The sequence below is a fragment of the Eupeodes corollae genome, chromosome 1, assembly GCF_945859685.1.
Source record: "Eupeodes corollae chromosome 1, idEupCoro1.1, whole genome shotgun sequence".
In the NCBI taxonomy this organism is placed as follows: Eukaryota; Metazoa; Arthropoda; class Insecta; order Diptera; family Syrphidae; genus Eupeodes; species Eupeodes corollae.
The window spans coordinates 165,338,311-165,359,365 of record NC_079147.1 but is presented as its reverse complement, the minus strand read 5'-3'; the positions used below and the strand labels follow the sequence as shown (position 1 = coordinate 165,359,365).

At 31.5% G+C, this 21,055-nt stretch overlaps 1 protein-coding gene across 3 annotated transcripts; it reads right to left on the bottom strand.

Annotated features, from left to right (window-relative positions):
- Positions 1–238: 238 nt before the first annotated feature.
- LOC129943229 (ichor) lies at positions 239–19,134 on the bottom strand. Of its 3 annotated transcripts, none has more exons than XM_056052532.1 (2): positions 18,159–19,134; positions 239–4,959 (listed from the first exon to the last, which is right to left on the bottom strand). In XM_056052532.1, the coding sequence occupies exon 2, from the start codon at positions 4,710–4,712 to the stop codon at positions 3,171–3,173; it is 1,542 nt and encodes a 513-aa protein (XP_055908507.1). In that variant the 5' UTR covers positions 4,713–4,959; positions 18,159–19,134; the 3' UTR covers positions 239–3,170. The 3 variants fall into 3 exon arrangements, with proteins under 3 accessions (XP_055908507.1, XP_055908506.1, XP_055908505.1); XM_056052531.1 differs by lacking the exon at positions 18,159–19,134 and adding an exon at positions 17,676–18,050; XM_056052530.1 differs by lacking the exon at positions 18,159–19,134 and adding an exon at positions 17,681–18,050.
- Positions 19,135–21,055: the final 1,921 nt, after the last annotated feature.

The window sequence follows — 21,055 nt, the reverse complement described above, 5'->3', positions numbered from 1 at the left end:
ATAAATATTTACATTCAGAAAAAAAATAAATAATTGCACAAAAATTATATAAGAAAGTAGTCAAAGCAAAATAAAAAATGTTTTAAATAGGATGAACAAAATTTATAAGAATTTAAATAAAATTACACAGCTTAAATGTTAAAAAATAAAAATAAAATAAAAAAAAACTAGAAATATAAAAGAAATAATATTTATTTAAGGACTCTTTTTTTGTAGTTTAAGTTTATTTTTAAAAAAATGTTCTTACTTAAATTATAATCTTAAATAAATAACAACTTAGTTTGTATTTGTTCATTAATGTGTTTTTGTAATGTTTGTTTTTATACAGTAGTACATTATATGTTAATGGAATAAAAAGTATTTTAAATATCTTTAACGCCAATCAAAATTCATTTTATATATATTTTTAAATCGTTTTTTTTTTTTTTAATAATACCATTAACTTCTATGCAATGTTAATATAAATAAATAATTAAAACGAAAACAATATTTAATATCGTGAGTTTAATCAAAATAAAATATAACTTATAAATAATATTACTATTTTGTACAGAAAAGTATTCTTAATTTTATCTAAATTTTGTATTTTATTTTTTAAATCTTTTGTTATTTATTTTACAATGATGTATTAAAAAACATGCAGTTGAAATTTTTGTTTTTTGTATTTATATCTAAGTAACAATTTTTCTATACAAACAGCGCATTATTAAAGAACTTGCAATTGAGGTACTTTTATTTTTTAATTAGAGCAATAAACTTTAGTAGAATGTAGAGGCACAGTTGCACCAAAACGGAACAACAGTTGCAAAAAGACAATTGGACGCTCCGTTGTTCTTACATTGCTTTTGATCTCTTGTATCTTTTGTACAAATTATTGGTAAAACATAGTTCTAATATGAATCAATTGACATTTCTGAAGAGAAAAATGATAATGTCTTGAATTTCTTCTAACTTTATTTTTTGATATTCCTAGCTATTTTCTGAATGAATGAATTTGTTTTCCTTGCTGATTTACTTTTTAAGCAAAATTAAACCTTTCTGCTATTCCTCGTAAGTTTTCTCGAGACTTAGAATGAAAGTGACCTTATCTTTGACCCAATACTACAATACTGATTCGGTTTGTTTCATATAAGATGCATAGGTGAACAATGTGATAAACTAAAGTGACCGGTGACTGTCCCTTTCCTATGGGTCAATTATATATATTATTGGTTTTCATCATTGTAAGCAATCATTGGATTTTTTTTCGACAGGTTTATAGCGATCATTAAAAATTTCTGTGACTGAAACAAATTTCCTAATTGAAATCCAACAAAAAAAATTTTACTGACTGAAATTTGTCAAGAAGCAAATCGTTGGAACGATTCATTTCACTTTTACATAAAAGTATCAGCTGTTCAGGAAAATAAAGACTAAATTAAACTTTTTTTTCTCAAATAAAATTCTTTGTGTGATTTCATATCGATCACTATATAATTCTCATTTCTAATCAAAGGAAAACACCGTCAAATATCCAGTCAAAGAAATTTCCGGACTGAATTCAATGGTATAGCTATAACTGTCCACTTACTCAAATTCATGTTTTGTATTTTACCACAGAGTCTGTAAGGACCTAATTTGAAGGTCAGTTTATAAAAAAAATCAGAAATTACGGGTTAGGTAACTTTCATTCTAAGGGTGCGATACATACAAGCATATTACGAATTCCATTGTAATCGAAAAATTTTACGAATCTTGAAAAAACGTATCACGAAATCCGTTTGCAATGGAAAATTGTACAAGATTTTCCCCAACGAACGATTTGGTAATAGTTTTTTTTCGGGATTCGTAAAAGTTTCCAATTACAAAAGAACTCGCGATAGGTCTGATTACACTGGTCGACAAGGTTTTCTTCCTGACAATAAAATTGCACTTATCCAATGGGTTTTAATGGCATTAATACAAATCCGACTTCAAAATTAATGTATCACGTCCGGTTGTTGAGATATTAGTTTTTAAAGTTGGAAAAACAAGACTTGTTGAGGCTTATTCAATTAAATCAGTGATAGTTTTTCCAATCTAAAATGCCTGTCTTCAATATTCAATTGAAATATTTATACTATTTATTATATTATTCATTCTTGATAAGTTGAAGGGTTTTACCTGTCTTACAAAAATCTTAAAGAAACGCTTAAGCATTTTTGCTAAAACGGGTTTCAAAAAGAAATAGGCTTAACGAAGTTTTTTTTTAACGAATCTGTTTTTTAAACAACTGTATGATGTTGAAAATGGATTCGAAATTATCAAAACTAGGAATGTATTAAATTAAAGGATTACTCAAGACTTTATATACAGTCAGCAAAGACTCATAACTGACACTGAGAATTTCCATAAACTTGGTAAGATATCAAAATGATTAAAATTGTTTCTAGAAGTGAAAGATACAATTTATTGTTAAGAGATATTTTAAGCTTAAACTTAGCCTTAAGAAACCGGTTTTGGTTGTTCTGTTAGTACTTTTAAAGGGGCATATTTTTAAAACATGATGTGAGAGACAAATTTAAAGGCGATATTCGAATTTAGGACATGTTAACCATTTTAAAAAGTATTGCTTTACCTAATTTTTTCGACCAGTGCTTATCTACTTAGCTATTTGCATTAGACGTCTAGCAGAAATATTATGTCAATTTTTTTTAAACAATGTTTCACGGTCTTTGATAAAGAGAGACCAAAAGCAACCAACAACAACGAATTAAGTTATCATGCCATACAATTGATTGCTCACAAATCACTCAAAATGTCAATGAAGTTGTCAAAAATGTCAAAAACACAATCATTTGAAGATTATCGAAAACTTCATTTGCATAATAAGGATGGAAATCATAATGTGAGCATAATTAATATCGTACTACGCATGATTTTTCGTGTGGCGTGGCGTTGCGTGGCGTATCGGTGCGGTGGTGGCAGTTGAAAGAAAATCTCTTTACATTTTTCTATATATATATGTACGTATATTAAGATTCTTGTCTATATATATATAATATATATATATATGAGTATGTTAAGTGGTCTCTTTCGGCTTTTTTGTTTGTTGTAAAGTTTAAATGTATACAAAATTGTATTTATATTTTTGTTTTAATTTTTACAAAATCAAAATAAAAAAATTAACACAAAAATGACGTTTTATCGTGTCAATCACGCCCAATTCTCTTATGTATCTGTTGATGTTTGAGCAAATGAGCTTTTTGCCGAAACGCCTTTGCACAGACGTCACAGCGGAATGGTTTCTCACCGGTATGCGTCCGCAAGTGTACTTTGATATTGCTTTTATTTAAAAACCCTCGATTACAAATGTTACACCGATGGACGGGCTTTTCTTTTCCTAACAGACCCGACAGGTCATTTGAATTAAAATTAACTGAAGACGGTGACATAGAGTTCTGTTGCATTTGTTGACTGCCGCTGCCGCTGTTACTGCCATTGGACGATGAAGACGTTTGCTGATGTTGATGATTGTTGGACGATGACTTTTTTTGTGAACGCGGCCGCTTCGATTTTGGCGTACTGGGTGTAACGGTGGTTGTGTGTGGGAAGTTTCCCAGAACGTCGGGGCTGCATATGCCGTCCGGTTTCATGGCGTTGGAATTGCTGGACATCGAAATGGACGAGTATTGAGGAGGATTTGAGTTTAGGTATCGACTGTTGCCATTGATAAGCATGTTGTCTGTTGTTGAAACAACTGAACCGGGCGGACTTGTCGACGTTGAAGACGTCAGTTCGTTGCAGTATGAGGTAGAACTTGGTGCTTCACTCTTGATGGCACCGAGAGGTGGACCGTTTTGGAGACGGTTGTGCAGCAGTGGCATATAGCCGTGCGTTAGGAGACTTTGTAACGTTGAATTACTTGTGTTGGCTGGTGAATGGGGTTGAATAAAATCACTAAAGCTGTCCTGTTGTGAGACTATAAGTTTACCATCTTGCTGAATGCAATTACCGTCTATCCACGCATCAATATCCATCCATGAGTCTCGAGTGTCATTGCCATCGTCATTGTCTAATTGATTGGGAACTGTTGTGTCGGCAATGGCGGACCCAATGATGGCAGCGATGTCATCGATAGAATTCATATCAACATAAACACCCGAAACAGAGTCTGGGCCCTGATCAGACATCAGACAACTGTCCGCCACAGAATAAAGCTTACTATCTAACTGACTATCGGCAAAGAGTTTAACATCGGAGAGGCAGGCATCATTTCCGTCCGAACTGAGCACAGACTCGGGCAGACATGTGGAGGAGGAGACAATATTTTGATCGGCCGATGAACCGTTATTATTGTTTGAGCTGGCAGATTGATTTGTGGTCGTGTGGTAAGCACTTTGAGCGTAATTATTATTGCTCTCGTCCGGCAACCGTTGTGCGATTGCATGGTAATGATGGCCTGATATGCCATTGATTGACAGGTGACCCGTATATCCGGTAAACGGGGGCAAAGGTTTTAGATCAGACAATCCAATGGAAGATGAATTCATAAGCAGGTTATCGAGTACATCCAGAGATCCTTTTTGGTCTGATTCACTTGGCAGTGAGTCGAGGTCATGCTCTAGAAGAAGCTTATGCCCATCTAGCAGGTACTGGTCTTGACTTCCATTTTGTGTTTGTCCCCAACATGGGCTCATTAGAAGGCTTTCAACTTCGGATTCATTAGGCCCGTTCATTCTGCAAAACCTCATTGTTCACACCCAATCGACGTTTAAGTATGTCAATATATTTTGACTTTTTTAATGTTGTGTCTATATTTGCAATAGATTTTAATTTTTTTTTATTTTAGCTTGTTGATAAGTTTTTGGGTTTGATACTTGGACTTTTGATTTGTTGGTACCTGTGTATGGTTTTATTGGTACGATCACGTTGTCCTTAAGTGTTGAATAAGGACGATTTGTTCTTTTTTCTTATTGGGGATGGGGCACATATTTTTATCTGCAAAATAAATACATAAAAGTCTGATTAGTAAATTTTTAATTTGTTTTATTTATATCAATTTAATTTATCAGTTAAAATATTTCGAAACTATTTAAGCTCTTCCTATTTTGTTTCTTATATACGAGTAACGTGCATGTATTAAAAATTATGTTTCTGGCATAATTATGATTTGGAAAACTATCAGTTTCACAGTCGGGTTATTTATTGAATAAAAAGTGTTTTACTCAAAGCATACGTTTTTACCAGAATATGAGACAAATCTAATTTCAAGCGGAGTCTAGTGCAAGGTCAGCAATTAATTTTATGGTAAATTGTTATTTTATTGTAAATAAACTTTAATATGAATTAAGAGAGGCATTATTGAAAGATTTAAGAATAGTGCAGGATGTCTAAAATGTAAATGAGTGAAAAGGTCAATTTAAAAAAAGGACCAATCGTTGAGAACTTTCCGGTTCTTAATCATAAGTTCAGAATATATTGTAGATAGTTTTTGATTTTACTTCTTATGTTACTGAAAAACGAATTGTTGGTTCTATTTTTTATTTCAAAATATTAGTAATAAATTATACTAGTCGTTTTGTAAGTTTAAGACATTTACCAATAAGATCATTCCTACGCCAACAGAAAAAAAAAACTATTTGACCTACTTGTAAGTTTTTAAATTTAAATATGTCTATATACCTGTGTTTTAGGTATGTTGTTTTATTACATTATTCATAAGGTTGTTTCAGTTTTAGAATATATTCTATGCTAAGCCCTCAATAATTCTTAATTTTTTTTAATCAAGTTTATCTTGTATAAATTAGCAATCATTAAATCCAGTTAACATAGATAATATAAGCTCAAATCGACAGCGAAAGTGTGATTTTCTTGTTTAAAAAGACACAATCTTTTGAAAGAAAAATAATAATAATAATATTTTGTCTTACTTTTTAAACTAATTCTATATAACTTTGTAAATAGATACATAATATGCATGTAGGCCAAATATTTTACATCTTATATTTTTGTGGACGATTGGTTTTGATGTTGTAAAAATCATATTTCATTATCACAATATATTCCAAGTGTAAAATTTATTGCCCTTTGAAACGTTGAGTAGGTTCAGAAAGCATAAGGAACCTGAAAGTAACCTAGGTTTCTAGCATCTCATTGACTTTCAATTAGAGTAACTTTTAAAAAAAGTTGACTAGCAAATAATTCAAGAAAACCCTCCCTTATATTTTTGTTGCACAGTTTTATTAAAATGTTAGTTTTTAAAGGCTCCTTTTTAAATGAAATAAGTATATGTATCTGGTGTGAAGGATGTTTTTTAAGATTTTATTTTGTTTATTTGGAATATTCGAGACGAACAATCGAAGGTTAATAACATCCTAAGAACTAACTAAAACATCTAGTAGTATGTTCTTTAAAATGATTTGCTGACTTAGTACATGGTCCGGCAAAAAGATCTCCCATATCCATCTTGTTGGAACCAGACTTCTTTGTGGTTCCTAGTAAACTGATTTAAGTTTGGTTGGAGGAAGGTCTCAATCATGTGACAGTAGCGATCCGCATTAACTGTAACTTTCTGTCCATTTTCTTCGAAAAAAATACGGACCTAATACACCAACAGCACACCAAACTGTCACATAAGGGCTGTAAAGTGGTCGTTGATGGATTTCTTGAGGGTTTTCTGTTGCCCAGTATCGGAAATTTTGTTCATTTACAGTACCCGATAAATGGAAATAGGCCTCGTCAGACCAAATTAAAACAACACCAACGGGAAAGTTTTTATATTCCTCTACGACAAATGCGAGATGCTCACCGTGCCAGGCCATTATGATTTCTAAAAACGGCACGTAGACCTCTATCTATCTAAACCCGGTATACCATTTTATCTATAAATAGCTTAAAATATAAACGTCTAAAAATACGGGAGGTTTTTTAACTTAATAATACTTTGGCTTTTGAAAATTTCAAACTGTTAAGTTTTAAAAAAAATCAAAACTACTTTGTAAGTAATTTTATCCTCAAAATATGCACTTCCAAGTGATGAGTAAATATAAAGTTATAATTTAGGTCAAAACATAAGCCTAATACATCATAAAAAAAACAAAGTTTTGTTTTTTAAAACAATTGTATGTTTGTATTAAAGCAAAGTAAAATTTAGAATCTAAATCTAAGCTTTAACTATGTAACTAAAGAAAGCGAATTTCCTCAATAAAAAGAACTTTAACTTCAGCAACAATCTATTGTTTTGGATAGCTTTAAATTTATTATTACTAAATTATTGTAAAATTTATTAAAACCTTTCATTTTAGAATAAATATACTTTGAAAAAATATAATACTAAATAAAGTTTATGACATTAATCGATTAAACAAAATTTTGAATGCAGCTTTATTATTAAACAGCACATTGTACAAATCCTATCTTTTAAAACATCTGATCTCAATCACGTTTTTTGGTACGTATAGACTTTTCTAAATATTGCCCTCGTCGACAAAATTAAGTTTTTTTTTCTGTCCTACAAACAAAAAACTTTTTACTATAAAGGACTAAGGTGTCCTTAATTCGAATCTTTCCTTTAAATTTCTTTATCACATCAGGTTTTTAAAAAATACCCCCCAAAAATTGTAAAAACAACCAAAAATGGTGTTTTTAAGCCTAAGATAAAACTAAAAATATCTCTTAACAATAAATTGTATGATCTTTTTGAAAAGTACTAATCTTTATTTTTTAGAAACAATTAAATCATTTTAGTATCTTGCTAATTTTTTCGAAATTCTTATTTGTTATGAATCTTTATTTAAATCTATGTAAAAGGGGTTTGGAGAAAAACTTGGAATTGATACTTTTATAGTTTTGTAAAATACGTTCCCGACTTAATTTTAAAGCCTAGTACGCAGCTGAAGTAAAACGAATTTTTTCAGAACAAAATGAAAACGAAAACCACAGCGGAAAAATATTTGTGGAGAGTTCTGTCAGCTGTCAAAAACAATTGACAATTTCTGACATACAAGCTGCTGGTAAACAAAAGTGGGAAAGAATTCCATTTATTAACATTTTGTTGAGCAGTTAGTACGTATATAGTTTTTTTTTTCATTTCTGCAGCTATGTACATATTACTCCAGAGACTCGTAACGGCTAATTATTATTGAAAAGCCTATGCTCCAACTTCCAAATAGGTTCACTGCACTGGCTTCGACCAACGAAGCCAGTTTCTTTTTTTCCTTCGAAGAGATATCAATTTTTTTTCAACGATTTATTTTTTGGAAGTTGAAGTTCACTGCTCGTCTTCATCACTTCTTGCACATCACCAATAACATCTTCAACATCTTGAGTTTCTGATTCAGAAATATATTATTGGAACACATTAGAAAAATCCGTTTTATTTTAAATCAAATATAAATCAAAGTCAAAACACCGAAAGTCACGAGTAAACATTTTTTTTTAAAACAAAAATTAAACTTCATTATTATTAATAATGGTATGGGAATTTTCGTTTCACATCAGCAGCGTACTAGACTTAAGTGTTGATTTCGAATTCAAACTACAGTCAAACTTCTTTATAACGAATTTCCTTATAACGTAATTTTCTCTATAGCGAATTTCATTTTGTTCCCCTTCCCCTTAAGAAATATCCCAATTATCAATTGTTTGAGTTAGCATTTTAAGATCGAGAATTGTTGCCAAAATGTCGAAGTGCAAAGCTATTTCGCTATTAGAGAAGTTATCGATGATTCAAAAAGATAAAAGGGGAGAAAAGAAAAAAGATGTTGCAGTAAAATTTGGTGTTTCTTTTCGAACATTGTGACAATTTTAAAGAATGAATGCAAAATTTTAAAGCTTGCTGAAGAAAGTTCAAACAGAAGCCAACGGCTCATCAGATGACAATGCTGAAATCGAATTTATTCGACAAAAAAAAAACCAACGATAATGATATGAGAGCTGCATTTGATATAATATTCGAGGGTTATTGAAACAAGAGATGAAACCTCAGATGATGCATATTTTCACATTACTAAATTGGAAGATTTTTTAGCGTTTCTTTTAGATTTTTATAGGATAGGTGAAATCTAACAACTTTTGAAGTTTTTTCGAATTTCATATGAAATCATATAAATATTTCAAGTAAAGTAAATCATATAAATATTGAAGAAAGAAATTTGGAGAACCATAAGAGACAAATGTTAAAAAGTAATATCTCAAAATCCTGATGTGATACACTAATTTTGGAGTATGATTTGAACTAAAGCTACTGAAACCCATTGAAAAAGTATAATTTTAATTATTTAACTGCAATCTGCAAAAAACAAAAACAAAATTAATTTTATGTTTCGGTTGCGATGCACGATACTTAAATTAATTCGCATCAGCAAAGTATTTGGTATAGGGAGAACACATTTCTTTGAAAAATCAGATTTTTATTGCGAAAATTATTGTTGTTTAATGATTTACAAATTATTTTTTTTTTAAATTTGAGAAATTGAGTTTCAATTTAAGTTTTTTTAAATAGTTCGAATCATAATTATCGAATCGAAAACAGGTTACGGAAATTAAATATAATCAGTATTTTTTCATGGATGCATTATAAGGTCTACCGCAGGGCATACATCTGGGTCCCCTACGTTTTAACTTTTTGGTTAATTACATTCCAGCCATCATAGAGATAGAATCTAAAAATTGTGTTGTGTTTTTGCAGACGATTTAAAAATATGAAGATTGTGAGAATTTTCAAAAAGTAATTGAAACATTATTTTAGTGGTGTAAATATATAATCATCTTGATTTGAATATCTCCACTTGTAAAATTTGGAGAGAGTCATTTTTGATGCCAAATTATCTTCTGCTTTACATATAAATTTATTTGTATCCAAGGCAACTTCACTTCTTTGTTTTTTGAAAATAAATAGTTAATATTTTAAGGATAGTTATACCTTAAATTATAACTATTTGTACTGCAAAAATATGCTTATATTTGAATTTTGTTGTGTTGTATGATAGTCTGCCTATAAAATAAATTCTTTTGATATGATCGAACACATAGAGGTTTACCCTTTTATAAATCAAGGTGCGGATTAATTGATCTAAAACCTTTGAAAGACATTAGAGAAATTCTATGTACCTTTTTGTAAAAGATATTGCTTTTGGGAGAATAAATTCACCTGAGTTGTAGAATCTTTTACCTTTTTATGTTCCAGAGATAAATCTTAGAAACAGATATGTTGTCTTTCTCGGCAGGCCGGATTGAGGCGGGGCAACCGGGGTGGAAGCCCCTAAGCCTCCACATACGGGGGCCCACACTTCAAATTCCAACTAGTAAACACTAGTAAACATCTTTTCCTTTGGAGTGCAACGGGGAAAAGTCACAGGACGCATCAATCAAGAGCTTTTTCGAGTATTGGCGAAAAATCCTGAGAAGAGAATTATCGTAAGTGTCATTAAATTCTTTGCTGAACGCGGATTAGCCTTTCGAGGTTACAATTAAATTGTTGGCTCACCTAGAAAGGGAAATTTTTTGGGCATTTTGGAATTGCTAGCCAAGTATGAACCAATCCTGGCAACCCATTTTAAAGAGTGGACTCTACTCCTGACGAAGCTCACATCGATATAAGGTAGGATCGACGCCAAAAGAAAGGTTTCTCACCTTTTTACCAAACTGCGGTCATACTGGCGAAGCCTACAGCAAACGTTCTTCTCAAATTTTTAGGTGACCATCAAATAGACATCATGGATTGACGCGGCAAATCATATGACAATGCTGCAAACATGAGAGGTTAATACAAGGGGTGCAGTCTCTTATTTTGAAGAAAAATCATTTATCGGCGTTCGTACCTTGTTGTGGTCATTCTCTGAATTTTGTGGTACACGTTTTTCACAGCCAGTACAGAGCGGAACCGAATTCTGATTGAGAAATTATCGGAGAAGAAAAGCGGCCAGTTTTTAATCTTGAAAAAGCTCAGCGACACTCGTAGGTCTTGTCGAGGTGAAGCTACGAAAGCATTAGTCAACCAGCATATTTTCAATTGAGAGCAAAAAGACATGGTGAGGAATGAAGCAACGCACCTCCTACAGAAGACGAGTGGTATCCGAACCGCTTTGTATGCAACATTTTAGAACGATATCTTGGAGCGATTCTGTGCTACAAATAAGATGTAGCAAGACCCGAAGATGATTCTTGAATCGGCAATGTATGCACTAGAATCATTGAAGTCATTAGTGGAATCCAAACGAAATGATTTTGATAAATACGAGGAAGCAGCCAACAAAATATCCCATGAATATGTACAATCACGCACCCGCACCAGAACGAGAAATGTGAGGTTGAATCCCCTCGATTACGGGAAAGCACAAGACGCAAATCTGTCACCCAAGGAAAAATACAAAGTATCAGCCTTCATCTCAATGATTGACCAGCTATCCGTTTATCTTACTGAAAGATTGCATGCCAATGAAGCTGTACGTTCTTGATTTTAATTCCTGAATCAAATCGAGAAGATGGATGCTCAAAATTTGCACCCTGCAGCAGAGGAATTGGTAAAGTGTATCCGGATAATTTAGAGCCTAGTCTTGGTAGTGATAGTTGGTTCAATTTGAAAAGGACTATGGAACAGTTGTACCTAGCCAGAACTATTTAACTACCAAATTCTCGAATATCAACATTTCAAAGCTGCATTCCCAAACCTCGAAATTGCATTGAGAATGTACTTGGTTTGATGGTAATAAATTGCACTGGAGAGCTCTCATTTTCAAAAATGAAAATTATAATAAAAAGGAATCGAACCACGATGGAACAAAACCGTCTATCGAAGCCTTCTCTCCTGAGCATTGAAAGCAATTTACTCCGAGAACTGGATTTCAACGAAATCATCAACGATTTTTCGGCGAAAAAAGCTCTAAAGGTTCCGTACCTTAACCATAAAATTGAAATTTAAATTATCCTTTCTTCGTTTGTATTTATATGTGCCTGTTCCATACTTAAGGAATCTACTTGGTTTCACAAAAAATTATTTATTAAAAAACACGAGTGAAAAAAAATAGTTTACTTTATTTTAAAAATAATTTGGGGCGATGGGGGCCTCCGCTTCTTTATTGCCCTGAGGCCTCTGTACCACTAAATTGATTCAAAAACTCAATAGTTTTAGATTTTATTTGGCATAGAATGTTCAAAATCCATCTCGATTTGAAATCGATATTTGAAAAACATAATATTCAACATAAACTTAAAACTGATATTAAGTTAAAAACAAAAAACATGACGGAGCGGAATATTTAAATAATAAGTAGATGCATTCTTTAAAATTTTAAACATTATAAATTTGTTGGTGCTGGCTAATGTAGGTCAAATACTTTAAGTGTTTTATCTTACTTCCATCTGTAACTCTTTGGTATATGCTTAGATTTATTGAACAAAACATACTTTAGGCAAAAATCATAACACCTGCTGAAAGTTCCTCAAAAAAGTAATTTTAAAAATGGTAGATACCAATGGTAAACAAAAGAACAAAAATCAAAAAATATATTATATTCTATAATTTTTGAAATATATGCATGTACCTACTTTACTTTAGAATTATTAATAAACATGATGTAGGTACATATGTATATGTTAATATAATACCACCAACAAAAACAAGTTCCTAAATTTAAATTAGGAATTTGGGTCAGAAAAATTTTGTCCTAAAGCCCGCTCAAACTGTTCGTTTCTTTTTTTTAAACAAAAATAAAGGGGCTAGGTCGGGCTTAAAGTAGATGGCACGCATTCGACAACAACACAGTCATAGAGCCAGAGCCATAGTCTATAGATACATATAGATAAAAAATAATCTTTCTCAGAGTTCCAATTTAAGCAAAGCCTTTACATCAGGTCTGTACGTTTGTAACAGTGGGACCAAACCACGCGCTATCGGCAACCGAAAAAAAGCAAAATAAATTTCGCTTTCGACAGGTTTGGTGTTGGCGTCATACCAACCAATCACACAAACCAACAAGTTAGGTCATACTTGTGTGCAGACTGATCACTGGATGAATGATCGTGAGTCGTGACTCGTGATGCATGAATATACACACGGAAAGTATCTAAACGAAGTTGGGATATAGAAATGAAGCCAGACACAAAATTTCTTTCCAAGTGTTGGTTTGGTTTTGATGGCTTCAATTGCGAATGTATTTATGTGAATAGAGAGGATAAAAAAAAGAGAAGAATCAAAACGAAACGATAATCATTAAAGCCATCTCACATAAAAATAAGTACCGTTATTCAAAAGACCTGCTGACATACTTCCGCGATCAACAGTGTATAGTCATAGTGAAATATACACTACCACTGGATACAGATGAGTATATGTTCATATAGATATAAATGTAGTTATACAGGTTAATCTACATAGATGTAAGTATATACTCCAGCCCGTTTGGATCAGTTATGATGATGGGAAGCAGGGGCATAGTCAGCGTCAAGCAGACCAACCTAGAAGAGGAGCACTGGTGGGGCGGGTAAGGGAACACGATAACGACGACGAAAACGACGACTACGGCTACGACGACGACGACGACGGACGGACGGTTGGCACAGATTTGTGGGATTTTTGTGGTCGTTGTCTTCGTCGTGCCTGGAGGCTTCAGATACATGTGTGTGGAGACTTTTTTCCTTTATTTTTCGTCATGTTCATCCGTAACCAAGAAAGAATGTGTGTAATACAAAATACAAACGACGACGACTACGACGACGGACGATGCTGATCATAAAGTGGGGAGCAAAAGAGAAATTAAATTATTTTTGTCATGCCGTCACTGTGACTCGTTGGCCTGCGCCAGAGCCTCAGCCTCAGCTTGACACAGAAAGAGTACAATTTTCGTGGGCTTGAAGCTGAATTTGAAGTGAAGTCTTGCAGCTTGCAGAAGCGGACAAAACTGCTCACGTAAATGGGGTGGCTCTACTAAATTGACACGTGCAATTGTAGCTTACTATGCCTATATATGTACCTATACATAATGCGTAGCGCATGTCGACGTTAACTTAAACTTCAACTAGATTTTCTTGCACCTGGACCGAGTCGGAGGGTACCTAGGTAGGTATCTAACTTTTATCTTTGACCGTCATTTTTTGTTTAGAGGTTATGAATGAACTCAGCAAAATGTTGCAGAAGCTTTTTTTGCTGGAAGCTTTTTATTTTATTTATTTTCTTTTTGTATACCTTCGGTCAATTTGCATGAAAAAATTGCTCTGTGTAGAGATAAATAAAGTTTTTTTTTTAATTTTTTCGTGTGTTGGGTTTTTGGGGTCAACAAACTGTTTATATTTTTTTTTCGTGGGGGTTTGACTTGTATAAAAAATAGTTGCTAAGCTTTTTTTGACTGCTGTTATTTTTTAGGTTGATTATTCATAAGGGATTTAAGCCGGTAGGGTAACGGTAAATGGCATGGTTTTAGGTTAGTTTATACTTTTACCTACCTACATAGATTTAGCTTTAGAGGGAGATGTTTAGGTATATTGAGTTGGATCGTAGATATGGTTTGAAAATTTATTATTAAAAGGTAATATTATTAATATTTGTATTTTTTTTTAATGTGGTGATGGTGACGAAGATAGGTAAATATTTTGATGAATTTATAGTGAGCTACATAATTTCATAGATATGACTAATATTTATAGTTTCATGATAATGAATCTTTGGGCTGATAGAAACTAGGGCAAATAAATGTTTAAAATATGTTCTTAGATGGATTAGTTTTTGAAAACATGAAGAACAATTATTTAGTTTAAATTAGAGACAAAAACTAAGAAAACAATTATGTTTTTATTACATTCCTTAGTTAAGAAAAAATATCGGTTCATATAATGACATGATATAAAAATATAAATGGATTTAAAAACTTTACAACCGCTTTCGAAAAATAGCCTGTTGCATGAACCTAGGCAAACTTATTTCGAGATGGATGGTGAATGGAAATAGATTGTCCATTTATAAGATGTTCAAAACAGTCATTTTATAGAAATTTTCGTTTGCAAAAATAGTATAATAAGGTATCAATCAATTCTCTTTTACAAGCTCTAAGCACTTTAAAAATATATGTACATATGCTGAAATTCTAACAAGCTACCATAAACGGTTGGATTGATTTACGATGAATGGTGTACAGTATCTTTATTGTTTTACGGGAGTAAGGACTTGTACATAATTTCCATACAATTATCTTATTTGTTTCAAGTTTTTCTTTAATTTCACAGTTCTACGAAATAAAATGGAAAGAGGATCTTAATAAATAAATAAATTAGGTGGCGCAACAGTCCATGAAGAACAAGGGCCTAGTGACTTACAACTCTCAACCATTCCTGTATGCGAGTGATGTTTTCAGAGATGGAAAAAGGATCTTACTTTGTTAAAATGTCTTCTTGATTGTTTTATTATAGGATATCATTAAACAATAACTCTATCAAATTTTATTTTAGGGGGTTTAGTTTTATCCACAATTCAATTGTATTTAGTAATGAACCTCTATAAGTAACTACAGGTACTCTTTTTTAAATTTTGTACTTAAGCGGCCTAATTTTGAACGTACATTATGTATTTATGCTTATTTTGGGATGAAACTTTCGATATTTCTTGAAACATAGTTGATATATGATTTCACACACCGTACTCAAGAGTGTTTTCATCACTAAAGAAATAAATAAACAAGTTTAGTTAAATGATTTCCTGAGTATTACTACTACTACTTAAAATTCTTTTTTTAAGGATAAATATTTCAATATAAAAAATATTTGCTGAAGTGAAAACAGTTTTAAAATAGTTTTAAAGATTATCGCCTTAGGTCCAAATCTATACCTTAAGGCATTGTGTTCAAAAATGGAAATAATTCAAATTTCGAAATCAAGGATCTCTATGACTAAAAAAACACAAATATTGTGCATTTGAACAGTTTGCTTCACTTTCCTTAACTTCATAAAATATGTACTTATAAATAGTTTGATGAGATAAGAATAACGTAGCCGATGATTTTTTTTAACCTTTTCATCTTATTTAATTTTTTGAACAAAAACTTACATACGTACATAATTTCAAAATGGACAGGATATATTTGAAAAGATAAAAAAAACTATTACTGTTCGTAATTAAACTAAGCTCTTTGGGAAAAAATAAAACAAATCAAGCATTTATTCCAAAGAATGTGAATATGCGTGAAACACAATCTTATAAACAAAATCATCAAAATGATGCAAATTATTATACCTATATTGGTTTTTTGCATTTTGATGAATCATAATTTGCTTATATTAAATTTTATTGGACAGTTTTTTGTTTACAGAGTTCGAGAGTAGTGAGTAATAGGAAAGAGAAAGGTGTTACACATAAATATCGAAATTTCACCAAAATGACAACTCTGTAATCTTTTATTTAAAATCACCTAAACATTTGATTGATGTTTTGATGATGTAAACAAAAATAATAATGTCGAAGTGCATTATTTCAAGTTCAAACATCAACTCTTTTGTTTTTTTGTATAGGATTCAAAATTTTGGACATGGTAAAAAAATCAAGTTCGAACATCAACTCTTTTGTTTTGTTCGTATACCATTCAAATTTTGTACAAAGCAAAAATCTTTTCGGTGCACTGTATTTTATTTCGAAATGAAACCCTCTATAAAAGGACCGCGCATATCGATTAATAAACAAGTGTGTATTTAAGTTCAAACCATACATTTCTACATTAAATTGAAACCCAAACATCTAATTTTAATTAAACAGGAAAAAAAATTTGGTTTTCAGGACTTTATTATCAGTTATATTATTTAAGTGCAAACAAATACAACTGATAAAAGTAGTGAAAACAAAATTATGCATGTAAGGTTCATTTTTGTGATTATTTAAAATTAGAAGTTTGGGTTTGTACAAAGTTATGATCAGAACTTAAATGAACAAACTTGTATAGCAAACGCTACGCGCGTTATTTTTATGGAGGGTTTTATATTGAAATAAAATTTAAACAAAATATTTGTCAAAGAAGTGACTAGGTTTAATTCTTTTATATTAAACATGATCAAGCAAAGACACAGTTCGTCTCTATGAACATTGAACACATGAAGTTCTTCAATACTACAAAAACAACTTCACTGCACTACCAAAAAGCATTTTATAGTACGAGTATATTCTAAAAACATGGGTATTTCAGAGTCTAAATTTGAATATAAAACATTAAGCATTCTTCTATTTACATTAGTATTTATTTTGTGAAGGATTAAACTAAGAAAAATATTTCATCGTACTTCCTTGCTAGTTAAGAGACTATCCAATAGGTTTTACCCAGGAGAATATTTAGTTTATTGCTTATCAACAGATTTAAATGATTGTTATGGTGGATATTTACTTTTCCATTATTTGTATTAAAGACTGCCTGATATTAAAGTCAAATATTATTGGATTTAATAAAACAAAATGGTTTAGCTTTTTCCTGAATTGTTTGCATGTCTAGGGTTAGACTTAGTATTCTTTAATTTTTGACGGTCTCTGTTAATTTTTTTTTACTAAATCTTTGTATTTCATTGAGATTAGTTTCATCTTGAAGAATTGTCACTTCTAGACTATTCCAAAAGGATGTCGATTTTAAATATCGAGTTTAAAATCGATATCCTTTTGAAAGAGTTTTCAACAAGAGTTTTTTTTAAAGTAAAATTAAATTTAAATGTATGTTTGTTTTTTTTATCTATTAATAAAGATAAATTCTCACCAGACCTTTGTAGTTTTGCATTTTTACAAAATGTCCTTTGGCGTATATACCAATCCAACTTTCAATAACATTTTATAATAACATTTAAATTATTCTGCACGGTTGTTATATTTTTGCTTGAAACTTAATGTAACTTTTTAATCCTTTAATTTATCCTTTTTTTTAAGCTTGTCGTCTTTGTTTTTCATATTATTATATTTTCCAAATTGTTTTTTCAATGAAATACATTTACATATACATATGTATGTGTTCAGAAAATTAAAAAAAAAACACAAAATAAACAAAAAATCAACCTAACCAAAGTAGAACCCAGAAAATGATAAAAAGGATAGTAAGCATAAGTAGAACTATAATTTATTGACCAAACAAACAAGAAAGGGTTAATAACAAATTAAATAAAAATTATATTATAGAAAATAAATTAAAAAAAATAGAAATAAAAATAAAAATAAAAAAAGAACACAAAAATAAAATAATACTCACAAACAGTTAGAATAGAATTAAGAGGTTTTATTCATAGCTATACAAAAGATTCATATAATTATATAGGTTGGATAAGGTCATAAAAAGCCCAGGTAAATGCCTATTTGTATGTAGATAGGTGTAGATGAATTTTGTTCTTATTTACAAAAAGATGGGTTAGGTTTTAATTTTTGTTAAATTTGTTTAAACAAAAATAGTTTTGTTTTGCTTTTGTTGATGAAAATATATATTTACAAAAGTTCTTCTTTGGTTGCGGTATAGGAGATAATGTCGAAAGATTTTGTTTGTTTAATTTTTTTTTTTTTTTTGGGATTTTGTTTTAAAACTGAAAAATGGAACAAAAATATTGTTTAAACATTTGTTGTTTTTCCTTTTTTATATTTTATTTTCTTTCTTTTTAAAACTTGGTATTTATTTTTTGTATTTAATTTAATATTTTATTAAATAATCATTTGTTTTGCACTTCACTGTTGTTTTGATTCCTTTTTTTTATTTATTTTATTTTGCATACACTTTTAACTTTTAAACAATTTTATTTATAGTATTTCACAGCAGTGTATAAATAATTAATATCCATTTTTAAGTTGAGACAATAATATGTAGGGTAATCCAAATGGTGTGTAGAAGATTATTCCATTATTAGTGATTATCCGCCGTGATTGATTATTAATTTTTTTAATTTTTCGTTTTTTTTTTTTTAATGCGGAAATTATATTCGTTAACGGATTGGATTTTTAGACACGAAAAAATACGCGTTTATTATGGTCTTTATGATATGGTGAGTGGTATTTGAAAAGAGAGGTCCGTAAGCCGACGCGTCATGCACGAAAAACCCCTAAATCCGACAACGTCAACGGTAGAAAGCTAACTGTGTGTAAAGGTAAAAACTAAAAACTCCTCATCCAAAAGAGCTCTCCTCTAATGCAGAAAAAGATACTATTTGTAGATTAAACCGTGCCGATCGCCTCGTGTCCGTACCGAGGAAGATACATCCGACAAATAACAACACACAATACCAGTGGAATTAGGCACTCTAGGTCGCACAATACACACTTAACTGCAAAAGAGTTACACAAAATATGTCAATGTGTTTGTGTCTGTGTGTGTTTGTGTGTGTGTGTGTGTTTGTATCAGCAGAGGTCCAAAACGAACCACGGATTACCTTTACCAACCATCATCATCGTGAAGCGAACCTCCAGCTCAAGTATGGTTTTGGTTTTTCGTCATCTTCTTCATGATCATCGCGATCGCTGAAGAGACCAAGACCAAGCGCAAGCAACCATCCGCAACATTCAGCCTAAGAAGAACGAACAACGCGACGCGAAAGAACTTCAAAACATAACATTTATGCAGACGTAGTATAGTACGTCTGTAAGTCTGTGTTTTGTAGCCTTTGCTTTACAATAAATTCGCATTTCTCGTCGTCCGTCATGATTCCGTATATCTTTATGTGGTCTTCTTCTGAATGAACAAAAAGTTGGCTTTGGGAATTGATGAAGACTTGTTGCTTGTTGCGTACCGGTGAGCGATGGTGCGTAGCGAACAGCATACAACTTGTTGTTTTATTTTTCATTTGAGATTCTTTTTCATAGAGAACAAAATATAATTTACACAGATACACACACACACACACACACACACACACACACAGAGCATGAGCAACTTGACCTAGAAAACATTATTCCTGTTATTTGAAAATGTTGCATATGCATGAGCTAATCCAGACTCTTTTCTTTTTGGGAGACATGTTGCAGCGACGAGACTTGTTTTGTAATAAGGAAAATATTTGTAGGCAGGTAACAAAAGAGTAATGGAAATAATATATAGCTGTAGCTTTTAGAAGTATATAGATATAATGTATGTAAAAGATTGTAAGTACTTACATTGAAATATTTACTGTTTAAATCAAAATTTTATTTTTGGAACTTTTCTGATTGATTGCGTTCTCAAAATTATTGAAGGGACTGTCATAAATTAATGCACGTAGTCTTATCTAGCTAAAAATAAATTCAAACGGTTGGCGCAACCAAAGCGTTGAGAACTAGGGCCTAGTGACTTACAACTCTTAACTATTTCTGGGTGCGAGTAATGTTGTCAGGGATGGAAGAGACCAACATTTTATGTCGAATCCGAAAGGCTAATTCCTCGCAAGAGGCAGTACCTGTGAGAAAAAACTTTATAAAGTTTACAGGTAGGGATTGAACACAAGACCTCTAGCTGATTTTTTCATCAATTTCTCAATCTTAAAAACTCTCTTTAAGATCTCAGTCTGAGATAAGACTTCGATTTATTAGACCCTCAATTTTTAGGGATATTAAAACTATGTTTAACAATGTTTTTAATTCTTTCAACGATTTAACGTTCAGGATTAACCATAACAAAATTCTTAAAGAACTCAAAGCTGGTTTCCGGAAGGGCTATTCAACGAATGACAACATTTTTATTTTAAAAAATATTGCAGAAACACTCTTGCAGCAGAAAAAAATCTATATGTCCCATTCATAGATTTCAATCCCGCCTTCGATACTTTTGATAGAAGAGCCTTGTTTTATAAGCTGTACAACAAGGAAGCGTCAACAAAATTTGGAAGAGTGCTACAAAAGCTTTATCGAATAAATATAACTGCGGTGTGGAATGGTGAGGAACGGTGGGTTTTGTTTGAAACAAGGATGCCCTTTGAGTCCGTATCTGTTTCCCCTGTTTATGTATGACATAAAAGACGATTTAACTGGTGGAATAGAGTTTGCTGAAAACTCGATTAAAACACTTTTGTTTTGCCGATGATGTTATCCTTTTTGCTTTTTTACCTCAAACACTGCAGGTAATGATTAACGACCATGTTGTGTATATATACAATTTAAAATACAAAGCATTCACTTCAGTAGCCGAATCTAAAA

What these genes read in the sequence shown, in the direction of transcription:
- LOC129943229 (XM_056052532.1), bottom strand. Translation starts at nt 4,712, where the DNA reads ATGAGGTTTTGCAGAATGAACGGGCCTAATGAATCCGAAGTTGAAAGC.